This window comes from Crocodylus siamensis, chromosome 9 (genome assembly GCF_052110815.1).
Source record: "Crocodylus siamensis isolate JL-2025a chromosome 9, ASM5211081v1, whole genome shotgun sequence".
NCBI classification, from domain to species: Eukaryota; Metazoa; Chordata; order Crocodylia; family Crocodylidae; genus Crocodylus; species Crocodylus siamensis.
The window spans coordinates 3,217,720-3,235,654 of record NC_143403.1 but is presented as its reverse complement, the minus strand read 5'-3'; the positions used below and the strand labels follow the sequence as shown (position 1 = coordinate 3,235,654).

Genomic DNA, 17,935 nt, shown 5'->3' with positions numbered 1-17,935 from the left:
TCACATGCATAGGGAGCAGCACCAAAAAACGGCATGTGGGGTAGTAAAATAAGATTTAAAACACCCTTACTACTACATTATTTAGTGGCACAGTTACAGCACTGCAGAAGTCGTAGTCTAACAAGTTCGAACATTCAGGAGATAGCTACATTACTCTTGCCTGTGTTTTTCCGTTAGAATGCGAGATGCTTTCATCTTTCAGCTAACAAATCAGTTCCTATGATATGCAGAAGACAGGAAGATTATAGTGAAGTATGGTGGCCTTGTTTACTTTCTCTGACCAATTTTGGTATAGGAGAAAAACAGTTATTAAAAAAAAATCTGGCCATTGATCACATTCAGCTCCAAAATAGAGCTGGGGGGAAGGGGGAAATCTTGGTAGAAATCCAGTCCATAGTGCAGGATGATTGCAATTAAATCAAATACACAATACCACCACAAAGTAATGCTCCATCCCCATCTCTCTTGGTGTAGACTAGAAGGTTGCAGTCTGGTCTGAGTCAAGGTTAGCTGTTCATACAGTTGAAGATATTTTGGATGTTTTAAATAGCTTAGCCCTGTAACTAGCAGACTTCTTCTCTTGAATACCTTCTAGGGACCCTCTTAGCTGGCGCATTTCTGGGAAAGCGAGAATCTCCGTGCACATCCCCAGTGACTTTCTTAGCATGATAACAAGGCACATATTGACTTGTTTTGCAGTGGGAGGGAGGTATTGTCACCATAGCAAATGCTTAAATTAGTTTTAGAAGTCTTTATCCTTTCCAGCTACATTTCTTTTAAAATTGCTGCTGATCATTTTGAAGACCATCATCATTTCTTGTTCATCAGACTGCTTGAACATGAGGTGTATGAGTTGGGTAAAATACGCAGCTGTGGTTTAAGGAATAGACAGCCTTTGTTCTTAGCCCCCAGTGTGAGGTTATGCCCGGTTGTATTGCCTTCAGAAAAGCTCTGGGACAAGACTCTGACTTCTTCATCACTCCCCACATCCTTCCGGGTAAGCAGCGGCTTTGCCTACTGCACACAAAATCCGCATCTTTTATTGGAGAAACAGTGAATTAAGTACACAGTGGCAGTACTGTAGTGCCTGATCAAATTCCTTCCAGAACTGTGTTGAATCATGCTGGTGTCAGTGGGGAAATAAACCTTTGTGTAAGCATGTTAGCATGTACAATACATCAGGATGGGGAGGAGTGTAACAAAACACTTGCCAAATAAAGACAGACAAATTTAATAGGGAAACGCATTTTCATTTCTAAGCTTGTAAAAAAATCAGTGCAGATAATGGGGGGTGGGGGAAAAAATAGCAGGGACACCATTACCAAGTTCAGTGTGATAAAATAAACCTGTTGGTTTGTAGCTCAATTTAAACCCAGCAGCTGCCAAATACTTAATTATTCTTAACATCACCCAAGGGGAATATTAGGCTTTTGCTCCAGAAAATATTTCTATATACTTTGGAAAATGTATTTTCCTTGATATTGCTACCAACTGATACATAAAGCAAAAGTACAATGTCTTACTGTGTACTGTGCAGCTGAGCTCTTTGGAAAACATCATTTAGAAACTTAAAAATATTTCTGCGGTCTTGGGGGGGTGCATGGGAGCATACTAAATAATCTATATTAACTGTTTTCCTGAGTTTTAAGTTATTTTTCCTCCCTCTGAATTTACTGATGGACCCGAAATTTTATCTGAGTATAGTGAATGGGGAAAAGGATCAAATTCAAAGCTGGGCTCCATAGTGGTAACTGGTGTAAAGTGATGTTTTTCATCAGGTATCTCTAAGGGCTGGTTAATCACAGAATAGCTTTCACTTATAAATCCCAGACTGTATGTTTCAGTCTATGGACATTTATTAGCACTTTCTTTACATGCTGTGAAACAACACAGTTGTCTCCCCCGGAGCATAGCAGAGCAGCACATTTGCTTACATTGTTGTTAAAAACTTGGCCTACAGTGATGGCTCTTCTCTCATACACTGTGGATATTCTGCATTTTTCAGATTTTTGTGGAATTCTTATCAAAAACTTTTGTTTGGCCCCTGGCCTGGAGATGTTTTTATTGCGTGTCACCAAAATCCAGCCACGTTTCTCCAGTCTAATACTGCTGATTTATCAGTGCATATATGCTGAGAGTCACTGGATCAGTTTAGTCACCGAATCATATCCTAAACTGTTCTCAACTGATAGCTGTTTGGTGTCTTATTTGAAATTAATTTGGTGTCGGTCCAGGTCTCTGCAGGCCGGTACAAACTCATCACTGTGAATCCCAGAAGATCAGCTAAAAGCTGGCTTGGCCATTGACCTTCCCTATCACCACTGTCCTTCCAGAACCGGGTTTGTTCATGCTAATGGGACAGCATGAAGACGTTTGTATGATCGCTGCCCTGGTGCATGTCCTGTTCAGAGAGGCAGTAGATAATATCAATGCCCAGTCTCCAAATGTGTGGTGGCATCTTTTGTCAGCAGTGCATTTAATTTCTTTAAAATGTAATTGCCAGAAGCCTGCTGGGCTATAACCTTCCTTTTACTTTTGTGCATCTGAAACAGCTTTTGCAAGAATGTAATTGTTCAACGCATTATAGCCAAAGTGCTTTCAGTACATTCATACCTAAATATTCTGTATGTTCTTGAGTTTTATTCTGAGATGCATGTGCTGACTGTTATTAGACCTGTTCAACTTTATGGGCAAAATACGCAAAGTGAAGGTTTTCTCTTCTCGGAGCACATAAAAGTTTATATAGCATGTGACTTGATTTGTATCATATTGCTTAAAATGATAACAGATTTCCTCTTGGCTGTTCTATTTATTACAGTTACAGTTTAGCCATCCTGACCCTTTGACAGTAGTGGGTGTTAGGAAAATATGAGCCTGATCCTACATTTTCTTTCAGACATAGTGGATACGAATTTGGCCCTATAATCTGAAATGTTACTCAAGTGTTAAAAGTTCAAACGTAACTAATCTCCAGACTAAACACGTCTAATGAAGCCAGTAGGAAAAACATGAGCAAATGCCTCTTCACTATTATATCCCTCCCTCCCCGGTTATTCATTAAGATTGTCCTATGTTTAATTGTTTATACAGGTTTACAGCAGCCATGAGATTTATGGGTTGTATAAAGTCATTGGAGCAGTTTGTTGGGCCCAGGCAGAAGTTATAGTCCCATATTTCATCTGGCACTTGAGTTTGAAAAGGTTGCTTGCTCTGTGTTGTACTAGAAGCATTGATTGTGGGGGTCTGCTCTGCTCTTCTCAGAGCCAGTGCTTTAGTCTTAAAGTGTGTGTGTTTTGTTTCTTGTCCTCTTTTTGGTCTGACAAGGGCTATACACATGGCTGCCAGAAAATGTTTAGCAAGACATTCCTTTTGAAAACAGGACAGCCTTGGGGAGGGGAGACCGCATCAGGAGTGCCTTCTTTCCCTTTTCTCTCCGTGCATCTGATAGGGTTGTCGAATGTGGTATCACAGTTTTCCATGTGGAATCTGTTAATTAGCTCCATGGTTATGGGATTGATCTGCAGATTTGGGTGGAAGGGCTCAGCCTATTCCAGAATGTGCATATTAAAATCTCAAGTGGCTGCTGAAGCCAGATCTTCATTCCTGATTTGCAAAATAAGTCAAGTTTGAGGAACAGTGTGCGATGCCTGGTGTTATTTCTGTGAATTATCCCAAAGGGAAGGTGGGAGTGTGTGGAGGAGCAGGGGCTAGGAGGGAGGAACAGGGATGTAAAGCAATGGATGTAGGTAGGGCACTTTGTCTTTTTTTAGTTTTTTCTTTTCCTAAGAATAAATCTTAGGAAAAAGCATCTTCTAGTTTTTGTTGCCAAAGATCGGATGCTGCCACTGTTGTGCTCCAGGGCTAAGTACAGACAGTCAAAAAGCCCGAGGCTGAATCAATTCAGTCTTCGCAGGTTAGTCTAAGTTGCATAGATTGGACCACTAGGCAAGTGAACAGACCTTCACTTTTGATTCCAGAAATGGCCCAGGCCAGAAGCCGGGTGGTGCTAGAGCACCCCTCCTTGCTGGGCTGGAGCAGACGGCTTGGGCCAAGGCTAGCCCGCCCACCCTGTGAGGGGCGGAGGTTGTGGGAGGGATGCAAAGTATGCTGGGGGGCTGGGAGTTCACTTGAATCTGGAAGGGGTCTGGGACAGAAGTTCAGTAAACCGATTTTCACCTAAATCAGTTCAGTGTGATACTACATCCATCCAGGTTTGTCTTAAACCAGTTTCAGCCATTTTGAAAGCAGTTGATCAGTTCAGTCTACAGCAGTTTAGATTGAATTGATTCAGCCTCAGGCTTTTTGACTGTTTGTGCTCAGCCTTAATTCCTATTTAAATTTAAATTGGGGTGCAAAGGCAAGTATCTGCCCATAGATATGGGGTGAGCACTTGATCGAAATCTCCCTGAAGATTTTTAAAGATCCATTAAAAGAGTGAACAAGGCTAAATGAAAATGGAAAAAACGATATGGAAAATGCCAGAGGTTTTGTATTGGAGCGAGGAACGTTCAAATCGATCTTAGCTGAAAGTTAAAATACACTCACGCTTGAAGTGGTTACAAATTACATTTGCTTGACAAATCCAGTCTTGCTCTCTCAACTTCTGAAGAGGCTTAGCTTTGAAATAATATGCTGCAGAAGTTACATGTCATAATGGGGTGATTTTGCCAAGTGTTGAAGATTTGTTCGAGAAGGTGAATTCCATTTTAGCATGGTTTACTTTCCTTTAGCTCAGAAGCACATCTAGTAAACAAATATGCATTTTAAAGGGTCTAGTTTTTGCTCCAGGAGGAAGGAATTTGCCAGTTATAATTTTTTTCCATATCGTAACCCACCACCTGTGAAAAGTTAAAAGCGGCATCTTCCGTTCGGTGGATGAGCGGGATGCTATTGTAGTTTTGTGCCAAAAGAAGGATGCTCTGAAAACACAATATCATACCCGAAGAGCAGCAGCATTAAATCAAGTGTTCGGACAATGTCCAATTAAGCCCCTCTTTCTAAATAATGCAGTGGAAAGTTTCAACATGCGAGTTCAGCTGTATGGTTTCTCAGTGCCAGGGTTTCTCTAATATATCAAAGTTGTAAATGTGAGGCCAGATAGTTTACATGATAGTGATTTATAACTGTTGACATATCCTCCATTCAAGCTGTGCCCTATTCATGTTTGTGTTTGTTTTTTATGGGGAATGTTTAAAAATGGATAAATATTACTTCTGCCTGGTCAGAGATTTAGAGAGGGGAAAAACAATTATACATAAAGGATGTTTTGTTTTTAGACACTGCTGAACTCTTTTTCTTTTTTTGTTACTAACTGTGGCCATTGCATCAAAGCCAAAAACTGAAATCTATTTATAAGCAAGTTTGCTTCTTGAGAGATGGAGTGTGAAGGCATTCTGTCCCCATCTCCCTCTCCCCCTCCTGACTGTGCTTGACATTTGCAACACTTACCGCCCCCCTGTTTAACCCAGTCAATATAAAAATGGTTTTTAATACCTATAAAACAGCAGCTGGACCAGAACAAACACAAGTCCCTGTATTCTTCGGTTACAGATGCCAGCATTTCTTCAATATGCTGCAGGTATCATTAACGCACGGATACTCTTGTGTTGTGAGCCATTCTTGATTAGGAAGTTAACTCCTACTTTAAAATCTGTCTCAAGGTTTTCTTAGAAATACCATTTATCAGTGCAATGTTGTAAATTTAAGCTACAGGGAACATACCTCAAAAATGTTGCTGAAGCTATAGGAGGAACAAGCCTTTGACTATCAGTTAGTTCTGTCTTTAGTTCAACATGTGTGTGGAAAAATGTGTGTGTGTGTATATACACACAATCCAAATACATAATCCTATATATATATATGTATATATATCTCCCTATCTTTGTTTTAAATATATAGGATTATGTATTTGGACACTGGGGCTGTCCAGATGTTGAACCGTGCAGTGAAATTTGAAAAAACCTGCTGGAAATATGAAGTCACAACTGGATGGACTAATTTTGGCCTATAAGAACAAGATTAAAAAAATAAGGCTGGCTATCTAATAGCCTCGCGGTGAGCTTTCAAAGCTTCATAAAACAGAAGTGATGGAAAATCAGTTCTGTGAAAATAACATGAAAATTCAACACACGTAGACAAGGGAAAAGATGTTAAGAGTTTTCTGGAAGAATTGTTTATCCAATTAATTTTGCTGAACATAATGACAAACCCATTTACACATACGGGAACTCTCTGGTACCAGATCTCTAAATAAATTACCTGTTGGCCTCACAAATACACCTTATAGCTGTTTCAGGGAGCAGTAGCAAGACTATGCTGTATTCAAGGACTGCCTGATTTTGTTTTTATGCTACTGTGGATGCCCATGGCACTGCAGGATATTGGAGGGTATTTGGAAGCAATGGCTTTTCTGCGAATTTGGATAACAGTGAAGCAACAGGGCATTCCTGACCCATGCCCTAACAGAAGTAAAACCCAGCTTAAAAAGGTTAGCAGTAACAATGAGCAATAACAATTGTAATTTTCTTCTCTTTGGTAGCTGTAGTTGGCTGTTTTATTCACTGTGTATCATTAGACTGTTAATGAATTAAAGATGCTTATTTGGAGTGTTAACAAACTTTCCAACAAATAGCTCCATGATAGCTTAGCAGTACTGAATCGGTCTGCCATTTCATGGCTTAGATTTTAAAGTTCATGTTTGCTATCTTGTGTCACTTGATTCAGAAAACAAGGTAGGTGGGAAGAGATGCTAATGTGTATATACACTATTTTTAGAGCACTGCAACTAAAATGATAGCAGGCTGGGATAAGCTCTACCCAAGAAGCACTCTTGCGCTCCAGATTGTTTTGTGCTTCCAGAATAAACCTCAGAGGATTTAGTTAATTAGGGTGCTGGAAGTGTGCTGGTGTGGAATAGGGTTTCTTTGCTTTCAGTAACCGCCCCCTATCTTTGTTATTTTGAAATGAAAATATACAGACTATCAGTCATCTGTAATGAGGGTGAAGCTCATCTAGTCTTTATTTAAAGAATAAATAAATGTAAAGCTATTAACAAGAAAGTTGTCAACTGTGCAAGTGCAGTGCCATTTTATTTTCTAAATATTTTCATTATGGTTTCCTGCAGTAATACAGATTCATAGCCTTGTATATGGAATGTTGCAGTGTATTACAGGGAACCTCATTATATGACTGTATGGTATAGAGGTCATTACTGAGACAATATATAAATACAAATTAAAATGCTGATTTATAATAATTTCCTAAGTCTTTGTTTGTGACAATGTAATAGCAAAAAGGAAGCTGTTTACATTTATCAAGGAAACAAAACGTGTTTAAAAATTCTCTGAATCCATCTTGACATGATTATATACAGTCCTTATGGTTGACAGTGCTGCTTCCAGCCATATAGCCATTATGATTTCAATTAAACTTCAAAAATATGTCTTACAATAGTGTTGAATCTCAAAAGAAAGGACGTTCAGGAATGGTATTTAGTCTTAATTGTCCCCATTGTAGGCCAGGGCATTCTGAGGTTCCCTCAAACAGTTCCCCTCATTTTCCCCTCTGCATGTTTAAGAGGATGCAAAGCTACTCGCCAGCGCTTACACCTGGTGACTGTGTCTCAGTCTCTAGGTACACACATGTACTTTGAGGCTCTTCTGTGTTCTCCATTGGGAAGCCCAAACTTAAAAAAAAATGTAGTCAGTCTTCAAAAAGTAGAGCCACTGGATTAAAAATACTGAATTTAGAAATATTATTTTTCACTTGGTGTTTAAGTTCTAGGATATACTTTTTCTGTGACCCTAAGGGGGAAACATTTACACCAGTCCTTCTGATGGAAGATGAGATTCTCTTGAAATCCTTTTAAGACTTGAGAACTTGACGAAGGAAAGGCAGCTTTAAGAAACTACTGGTTATCGCAAGATTTTCAATAAAATTACAAGAATTGACAACACTGATACGTGACTTGCTCATAAGAATGGGACGGTTGGGTCTTCCATGTTCTGGTGCTAAATGTGTTGTAGCTAAAACACGGTCCTAAATGGGAATATATAAATTATGGCATTCATTTCTTAGCTTTTATCAGACACTCCAGAGGAGCAGTAAGATTTGGTATGTGCATTGCAGAAAGTTACCCCCCGCCTCAAAGGAGGATGGTGTGTTGGCAGATGATGAACAGATGGTTGGGGCATTGAGGATTATACAAGTTGAGGACAATTTTAAGTACTTTGTGATTTAGATGGCCCTTTTACCTTATGACTCCGCTCTCTGAGCATATCTTGTCTATGTGAAAATTTTAATCTAACTAACCTAACTACATGTCATGTTTCAGAGACAGAAATGTAAGAATATCCTTTGATCTGTATTGATGGTGTCTACAGTCTGACTCTGACTAATCAGGAAGCTGCAAGCAAAGCATAAGAGTAATGCCGCTGATGTGCATCTGCTTACTCTCTCTGCAGTGTTTTATTAATTTTTTTTGCAGATTTTAGCCATACGTTATTGCCTGGCAACTGACCTGGAGATGTGCAAATAAAAAAAGCTGGGTTTTTTTTTTTCTTTTTCAGAGGGCACACAAAGTACAGTGTCGGCTTCTAATGAGATCCAGCAGAACCAGCCGCAAGCCCTTCACTATGCACTCGCTAATGCTCAGCAGGTTCAGATTCACCAAATAGGAGAAGATGGACAAGTTCAAGTAGTATGTACTCATTCTTAATCTCTTCTGTTTAAACAAATTTCCGCTGAAAACTTTGTGCCTCATCTCTGATTCAGCTTTTTCTAAAACTGTTGTTTAGGATTGGCAGAGGCCTCTTATCTTTTCCTGGAAAGAAACCTAAACACTCAGGGCCTGATTTTTCTTTTATAGTTGTCAAAAATGCGCTTGCACAGTTTGCTCACACAACTACTGTAAATGAATGCATGCATATAAGGGTACACACAAATGGCCAGTTAGGCCTCTAATGAGTCATTTGCCTATGCGATTACCCTGATTATGCATGTAAGCCTAACAAATGTGTTTATATTGGTTTTCTAAAAATCTGCTGCTTCTCAGAATAGTAAACCATCCATTTCTGACTCATGTATCTTCATTCTTTAACATTGCCTTCACAAGCAGTTTTGGACATCTGTTAGCTTTACATGTGTATTCATTTAGACACTTATATATAGAAGCACAATTGATAAATATTGACAAATTCTAAAAATTCTGTTTAAATAAAGGTAAAATTTTGACTCAATCCCACAAAAGTCAGGGAATTTGAAAGTTAAGCTTGACACATCTATGATAACTCACGCCGTTGTTATTTTTAAAGCCTCTTTTCGTACATTCTGAGGAAAATGATTTTGACTTTTGTAGCTTCCTGTCACAGTTTTAATACAAGCATTATTTTGCATTTAATTAGAAAAGATGTCAAGGAATAAAACAAATTTCGGAAAGCAGTTGCAGCATATAGTGTTTTAATAGTTCACTTTCAAAAAGGAGAAGTCACACCAAAATCAAGAGATCCCAATCAAATGCATACTAAGGCATTTAACAAAAATAATATATTTGAGGTCTACCTCACTTGCCTTCTGTTTTCTTAAAAATGGGTTTTCAGTCTCCAGCAAGCCGGAAACTTCTTTTGGTAAATCTCAACATTTTTTCTTCTTCATTATCATAATAATAGTGATCAGGGTTACTACTGGTGGATCAGGACCCCCATTGTGCTAGATGCTTTACAAACAGAAGAAAGGAAAGGTGATGAGGACAGAGAGCTCTTTCAAGTGTAATGGGAAGCATAGGAGAAAGCACAAGTGTTTTGTTTGAAAATGTAACAAGTGAATGATGAAAGCTGGCACCATGGCCTAGACTGAAAACGGGACTCAAATCTCTATACTGAATGAGATGAAAGTAGGGTGAGGATGGGTCCTGAAGGGGTTTGAAACTGAAGACAGTAGTTGAATTTACTGTTACAGAGAAGGAAGGGGCAGTAGAAACATTGCTGAGAGCAGAAGCCTGGTCAAAACAGCAGAGTATGCAGATAGTTTTTGTGAATGGAGATGATGGGGCAAATTTGCATTTGCCCTGACCCAAGAAAAGTATGTGGCATGAAATGGCGGGAGATGAGGGGAGCCTGAACAAATGTTTTAGCTGCATGTACATGAAAGAAAGAGCTTTACTGAGAAATACAATGCAGAAAGAATTGGAACTGCTTAGAGAGAGGCTGGGTGCGAGTCTCTAGAGTGTCAAATATGACATTCAGGTTACAGGCAGGATGCTTAACTTGTCTCTTCCAGTCCAAGATAGTATCTTAGTTTGTCCATTTGCCATCTTGTGGCTGTCTAGTGCCAGCTTAACCAAGTTTAAGATAGCTAACATGTCTAAAACTTTCCACCAAATCCCCTTGCTACTTCCTTTTTTAATGCCAATGCCATGGGTACTGCTGCCTGAGTTATCTGCATAGAGATGGTAGATGGCTTTGTGTCTATGGATGAGAGCACCCAGAAGTAAGTGGAAGACATGGGCACCAAGCACAGAGCCATGTAAAATCCATAGCTCCTCCAAAGGACATGCAGAGTGAGTGGTTAGAGAAGACAAATCTGGAGAGGAACACTGTGAAAGCCGTGGGAAGACGAGAAGAAAAGCATGGCCAACATAGCTGAAGGCAGCTGGCAGGTCAAGAATGAAAATAATGTACTGGTTCTGAAGTTTGGAAGAGGTCCTTAGAGACGCTGATGGCAGTGGTTTCAAGGGCGTGCAAAGCGCAGGAGCCAGATTGGAAAGGAGCTAGAAAGAGGACTGAGATGGGGTGCTTTGTACACAGAAGTCAGATAATTATATTGCAAAATGAATTAAAAGTGATACTGCTTCCCTGTGAGGATCTGTCTCACTCGTTGAACAGTGCACAACTGGTTAGATGTCACTGTGGACATATGAGGGTTTCTTTGAAGTGTTAGGATCAAGCTAGTGATTCAGGGATGAAAATCCTACATTTCTCCAGAATGGTCTCTTGCCTCTAAGCAGCATTGTATCACAGACTCATTGCTTTCCTTGAGGGATTATATCCACTTTCTTTCTGGATCTAGGTTGTTTAGGCCAGGGTGGCCAACCTTTGGCATGCGTGCTACAAGTGGCATGGGTAGCCTGTATGTGGCACACACCAGATCAGGGAAGGGACCACCAGCGCAGTGGCAGACAGGGCAGAAGTAGAAAGTAGAGCAGCAGATTGGGTGCAGGTAGTGGATTGGAGTGGCACTCAAGGAGGGATGGGGATAACTTTTGGCATGCATTTACTCCAGAGACAATCTTCCCATTGAGGAAACAAGGTTCTTTTACCATAAACTGAGAGGTAGGATCATTGGTTTTCATTCCCAACTCCACCACCATTTTGCAATGTGATTACCATGTTTTGGTTTCCCCATCTCTTAAAGCAAGTGTATTAATTTGACCCATCTCACAGGATGTTTGTGAGGTTTAAAAATGTACGTAAATCATTTTGGGGCTTTTTTTGGTGAAGGACACAATAGAAATGCAAATTGCTGTTAGAAGATGTATAGACAAAATGCCTACCTAAACGCATGTAAAGTTGAGAGCTTACTACACAGAGATAAATGTGACTCTCTGGCATCATAATTTAAATTTAAACTGAAGTTTGCTAAACCTATGGGGAGGTTGCAGCCTGTATCTAGCCGTTGTTGCCATATCAGCCCTGGGCTGCATTGGGTGGAAATGACATTTTTTGCTTGTAGAGAACAATCTGCATAGATCAAGCTTCAGGTCATTAACAGGGCAAAATACATTTGCAGTTAAATGCCCTGTACAGGGTGCATGAATTGCTGATGGCCTTTAGGTTTTAGTACTGCCAGTGCTTCCACATTCAGGCTCAAAAATATTTGTACAGAAAATGTGAAAACAGAAATAGGTAGTGTTAGGAATGGACTGGATGCCAAGGAACTGCAAATGCCTCCATAAATTTTGTTTGGGGGTTGGGACAAAAAATATTATTATTTGTTTTCTTGCTTGAATTGCTTAGGTGCACAAACTGAAGTTACTGGCCTTGAGGGCTGGCTGTGTACCTGCAGTGGATGAGCGAGCAGGTTTTTCTTGGACTGGTGAATGGTGTAAAGGTGAACAAAGTCACCTTTTTTTCCCCTTATCCTTGGAAGAATTATCTCTACCATAAACACGGCATAATTGTCCCTTTTTAATTTTCAATGCTCTTCCCTGGGAGCCCTGAGAGCTTGATGTTAAGAAGGGAAAATGATTCTAATCTCAACATGGATTGGGTCTGCGCTCTAATTTTATATACAGTCCCTATTGTCAGTTTGATACTTTCAGTATGTTTTTTCTCCCTATAAATAGACAGCTTCCTTCCAAAGGAAATGAAACTGTTTGAAATAGAGGGATCTGTGTTTCTTTGAAATTCACATGCAATTGTTCTTGTGCTATAAAATAAGAAAGTCCTTTGACAGAATTCCAAATGGGTATCTTTAATCTCCGTTTCATACAGGCATATTAAAATGAAAACAAAGCCTTATAAGCCCTGAAGTAGGTTATTTAGAATCAAATGTGCCAGCAGGTAAATTGCAGTAGCAAAGGCTTCTTTAGGCCCGTCGGGATGCACAAGGACTTTGTTCACTTCCCTGCCCATATTTTTCTTCCAAATGTTATGCTTGATTTCTTTCTGAAGTGGTTGTGTTAAGACCTGTGATTTAAAGGAGCAACCTTATTAAAACTCTTAGGGCCGGCTCACTCTAATGGTGTAAATTGGCATAGCTGCATTGGAATTAATGATGCTATTCCTATTTACACCAGCAGAAGATGTGACCTTTAGTGTAGTTTGATGCATGCATGTGTCCATCCAGGTGAGCGTGCAGTGCTTTATGGCAGATATAGGTAAATGTGATATCTTTTATTGGACCAACTTAATAGTTGGAAAAAATTGTTTGTTGCAAGCTTTTGGGCACAAACACTCTTCTTCAGGCAGAGGGAGAGTCTGCTGGTGTTTGTGTGCTCTCCTGTGTGGAATAGTAGCAAATATCCCTTGTGCTTTCTAGATAATCTTGAGTATTTCTTTAAATATCTCTTTTTAGTTTAGTAGTTAGTGAATCTGCTGTTAAAAAGATGGAGGGCCCAGTTCACAATGTCTTGAACTGAACTTATTTCAGGGAATGTTAAGAGCTTCCCACTCTGTGTTTTTTATCATGTTTGACCCAGCTGCATTTCATCTGTGGCAAAAGTAATCCCTATACATTACTGATGTAGACCTTAAGGTCTGATCCTGCCGCCACACCCAGAAGTATGTTGCCTGACTTGCACTTAAAAGGTGTGTGCCTGTATGTGTTTGTGGCAGGTTCTGTGAATCATTTAAAACTGCTAAAACTTAAAATTTTGGAAAGAAAGGCACGGTACATTCCCCATGTCTATTCTTCCTGCGTTTTGTGAGTTAAATGCTTTACATATCAGACTTACTCTTCCATTGGTACTACATCTAAAAGAATGGACACATGTGGATATGCTTAATTTTTTAAAGCAGTTTGCACACATAAGAGAATTTCAGTGAGTTATGATTTTTCTCTCCCCACCTTGTCCCTGCATTGAATACGTAAGGCTGTACTGTATCTCAGCTGATAGCTTCTTTGAGTTTTGATTTTCTTCTGATGCTTCTTGCTGTTTTCTTTGTTGCGGATCCCACAGGGTCACCTCCACATAGCCCAGGTTCCTCAAGGCGAACAGGTCCAAATAACGCAAGACAGCGAGGTAAGCCAAAATGTAACCTTCTGAGATTAGGGCCATGTTTCTAAAACTGTTGTTTTTAGGATTGCAAAGAGAAGCTAATACTGTCAGTGAGAGCAGAACTGAATGCATGCGACAGAGCCATGTCGAAACGGACCTCAACGTCAGTGAATGCAACACATTTCTACTCTCTGGATGTTTTTGCTTGGCCAGCATATTTTATTTGCAAATTGTGGCTTAGAGCTGATGTGCTTTTTAATGGGATTTATGGGAAGCAGAGTTTAGTGTCTTCAGGTTATAATAATGAGTACAATCTTTGTTCTTGTATGTTAGTTCAGAGAGAAAAGGATTGGGAATATACACTATGTAGAATGTGTTCAAAACACCTAGGAATATCTTTAATTGTGAGAGCTGCAGAACAGATTAGGGAGGATTTTTAATTTTCTTCGTAGTGCAGGTATTTTACAGAATGAAGCAGTTTCTGCCTGCCTTTGTTACTCTTCGAGCAACCCCCTGAATTGAAACATTCACAATTTAGCTTAAAAATAGTGAAGCTAAAAGGAAACTGATAACTCCAGAATTACTTAGGCAAAACACGCATTGGAGCCAAAGTTAAACCTTTATTGCTGGCTGCTGTGTATTTTGGAATGTATTTCATGACCTGAGATGGGGTTTGCGCTCTAATTACTTATGCTCTCTGGGCTTGATTAGGTGGGAAGGTACTGTAAATAACCTAGAATGAGAATTGAAAAGTGCAGTAGCTGTTTTGCAACAACTCTGTGTAAGCACTCTCCTGCATTTAGAGTACCTTTTTATGCTGTAGCCTAATCCATTTCCAAAATGGACTAAAGTAAACTTTGTAAAGGCACGCTTAGCACATGCCAGGTGTCCACATGGGGAAGTTATGGCAGAAGAGTTATTCCAGGGCATTGCCCTGTGCAGATGAACCCCTTTGCTAGAAATATTATTATAAGTAAAAATCAATTTTAGTTGAAAGAAAGTCTCCTTTAAGGATTTGACTCTGAGGATAAAGAGAAATGGAAGTGAATGGGAATCGCATAGCTCTGTAGCCTTAATGATAATTATCATTAAGGAATCTAGTGTGAATGTGAGTGGCCTAGCTCTGTAGCCTTCATGATAATCACGCTCAATTCCTTAATAATAATTGTTTGGAGCCACTAAATGATTCTGGTTTAGGAGAGGTGAGGAGTTCTGGGGTGAGCCTGGAACTCTCACACACCCAGGCTTTGCTGACCTCAGTGGGAGTTGTCTGGTATATAAGGATTTAGGAGCAAGACCTATCTTTTGTCCAAGCGGGCTGAAAACATCTGGGTTATAATTTATTCCAATGTACACAACTTTAAAAGAAAGCAGAATTACTGCCAGTTGTACTAAGCATAAGAAACTCAAAGACCTTGGTATATTTCCTCAGAGAAATTTGCCATTTCACCTCTTGTACCTATAGTATCTTGGATAGTGTTTTTTCCCCCTGACTCAAACATACTTTTAAAGGCCCTGTTTGAAAATACAAAGCATTTTCTTTTTGTAATGAAGATTCTTTTTTCCCTTTTCAGTTTTCATAGCTAATGGTTTCTTGCAAATGGCTTATAGCATTCAGAACCTTTTGTAAGAGGTGTCTTTGTAATTTCTATAATAGAAACCTTTGTTCACATTTGCAATTGAGTTTTTATAAAGTAATAAAAAAAAAGCTGTTAGCACAAGTGATAGCTTTGTAATAACATATATTATATCCATTAGGAAAGCTGTAATTCATACAAGTCAAAGATTTAAAAAGTTATTTTCCTAATTTTAGGGTAACAAATGTTTTGAATTATGCACGTTTGCATTTTATAAAAATAAGGGAATATGAGAAGAGAATATCTATCTCTGTAGAGGTCACACAAACAGATTTTTTATTTAATCATCACATGAAAAGCACCAAAAAAGAACTTTCTAGGTTGAAAAGAATCTCTAGAGCAGTAAAAGCATCCATTCTCTGCGGTTAAAGTGCAAGGGCATTGTAGTTAAGTTTTATTGCCAAAGCATACAGACTTTCGGAAGAATTTCCTAAATTAATGGATTTCCTTGAGTGAATTACAATAACTTGTTAAATAATGGAATGGGGAACAGTTAAGCGCACTGAAAACAATTTTCCTTAAACAGTCCTACTGTATTAATTTCCAAGGTATGTGTTTATTATCTTTATTCTTTTTTTACAGGGTAACTTGCAGATACATCAGGTTCACGTTGGTCAAGATGGGCAGGTAGGAACTGATTCGTCTGAGTTCAGTTTTAAATAGCACTGAAATAAATTTTTAATGATTAAACTCTATTCTTGGACTGGGTTGACATTACCGAGCTGTTTTAATGACTAAAATTTGTGCCGAGTCTTCTATTTAAATCTGAATGGATTAAACAGAAAACATAATTCTAAATCACTTGCTGAGTAGTTTGCCTGTTCATGATGAAGCAGTTTACTATTTGACCATACTTATTTCAGTGCTTATGCAATACTCTTTATCCATATGTTTTATACTTTTTCGTCTTTGACCTCTTCAGTCTCGTGCGCACAAAACTGGATTGACTGTCTTGTGTACAGCATGTTCGATCCGGTGCTTTTATCGACCATCAATGTGGCCACGCGCGGACCACAAGCTATGCAAACATAAGAACGTTTGTTGCAAAGGTTTATGCAGATACATTTTCATTATATGACTGAAGAGAAATGGCTCTACTTGTATTGTTTTTGATAAAGATGATTTTATTAGGTGCTTACATATGCATGTGGCAGGAAGAAAATTAGTCTTTCGCAACCTGCAGCAGCGAGTCTGAAATTAGCAGAATTAACAGAATTTCAATCTCAGGTGGAAACAAAATTGCTAACAACTGATTGCAGGTGTCCTTTACCAAGTACTGAGGTAGGCTACAATACTTGATTGCAAGTTCTTGATATTCTTGTTAGAGAAACTTTCTCTCCTGGACACTTGAATAAATAATTGATTTTTGTTCTGGCTTAATGAGCAGTGGGAAAAGTTGAGAAAACATGAGTCACTTAATTGAGGTGGGGGGGAAGCGGGCTGTTGGCACTTTGGTCTTTCGGCCACACCTGTGGGAAAGCGGAAACAACCTAACGTTTCTATTTTAAAAAAATATTTTCTCTAGAAAATATTGGTTAGATTTTTAACAGAAAGTTTATTATTTAGTACTATTGTGACTGGAACAAAGATAATATGTTTTTTTTCTCAAGTGAAGTGTTAGTACATATTTTACAGTGCTCTCTCTGTCTCCCTCTGTTTCTTCTGCCTGCCATGAGCTGCTTTCTAAGTAAATTCTTATCAGATGATTGTACGTGCTTAACACTGGACTTTTGTTTCTCTCGGACTGGTAGAAACAGGTTATTTACTTTTATTTTTGGTATTGCAAGCATGGTGTAATTTTTTCCCCCTCTATAAAATGTGATTTTATATGATATCTGGTAGAGCTTAAGTAAAAATATATGGTTGATCCCATTTTACTGGTGGTACCTATGTTATACATGGTTAAGTGATGCCATTCAGAAAATAGGAACATTTATCTCATCCTGCTGTTTCCTATGCTGGAAGAAAAAGTTGTGATGTAAGTATGACTTTCCAACACTGAAAAATTCAAAAATGTAATTTTATAGATCTCATAAACGGCTCAGGAGTACACGCCAACTCAGGGTATAAAGGAAAGAGAGATTTCAGATTTTTATATATACATGCCAGTCCCTCCCACGGAATTATAAGTGAAGGGAAGGAAAATCTGGTTCGGTTAGTTTTTCTTTAATTAAATCAGTTCATTTGGGCATTTTAGCTATTGCCAGTGTAGAACATCACTGGATATGGGTTGGATCTATGAAGAGTTGGAGAATTTCTGCCTAAAAACAGCCACAAAAAGTTTCACTCCCCCCCCCCCCTTTCTTTTTCCTGTCCTGTTTTCTTGCCAGTGTTAGTTGAGAGTGACAAATTACAATATTGCAGATTCCCGCTGACCCTGCTTTTCAAATTCCATTTTTCTCATACGGAACAAGATGCAAAGCAAATGGTGTTATGCTTTTTGAGCTGTTTCCTTCATGCACACTTGCTTTTGACTTCACAGAAGCAACTGCTATGCTAAGTAAACCGTTGGCCGGAATTGTCGCGGCTCCTGCGCCAAAGCAAGCACCTTCCCCTCGGCAACAGGGTTCAGTAACTTTTATAT

The 17,935-nt window shown here is 39.1% G+C and overlaps 1 protein-coding gene across 3 annotated transcripts in view; it reads left to right on the top strand.

Moving 5' to 3' along the window:
• The window catches only part of BANP (BTG3 associated nuclear protein), a 215,540-nt gene that overhangs the window by 107,980 nt on the left and 89,625 nt on the right, over nucleotides 1-17,935 (top strand). For 2 of the 3 annotated variants that reach the window (XM_090062938.1, XM_090062939.1), the window contains exons 9-11: nucleotides 8,568-8,698; nucleotides 13,667-13,738; nucleotides 15,934-15,978. In XM_090062938.1, coding sequence (XP_089919064.1) covers nucleotides 8,568-8,698; nucleotides 13,667-13,738; nucleotides 15,934-15,978 — 248 coding nt within the window. The remainder of the gene's footprint in view (nucleotides 1-8,567; nucleotides 8,699-13,666; nucleotides 13,739-15,933; nucleotides 15,979-17,935) is intronic. The other variant, XM_090062940.1, reaches the window with a different exon arrangement.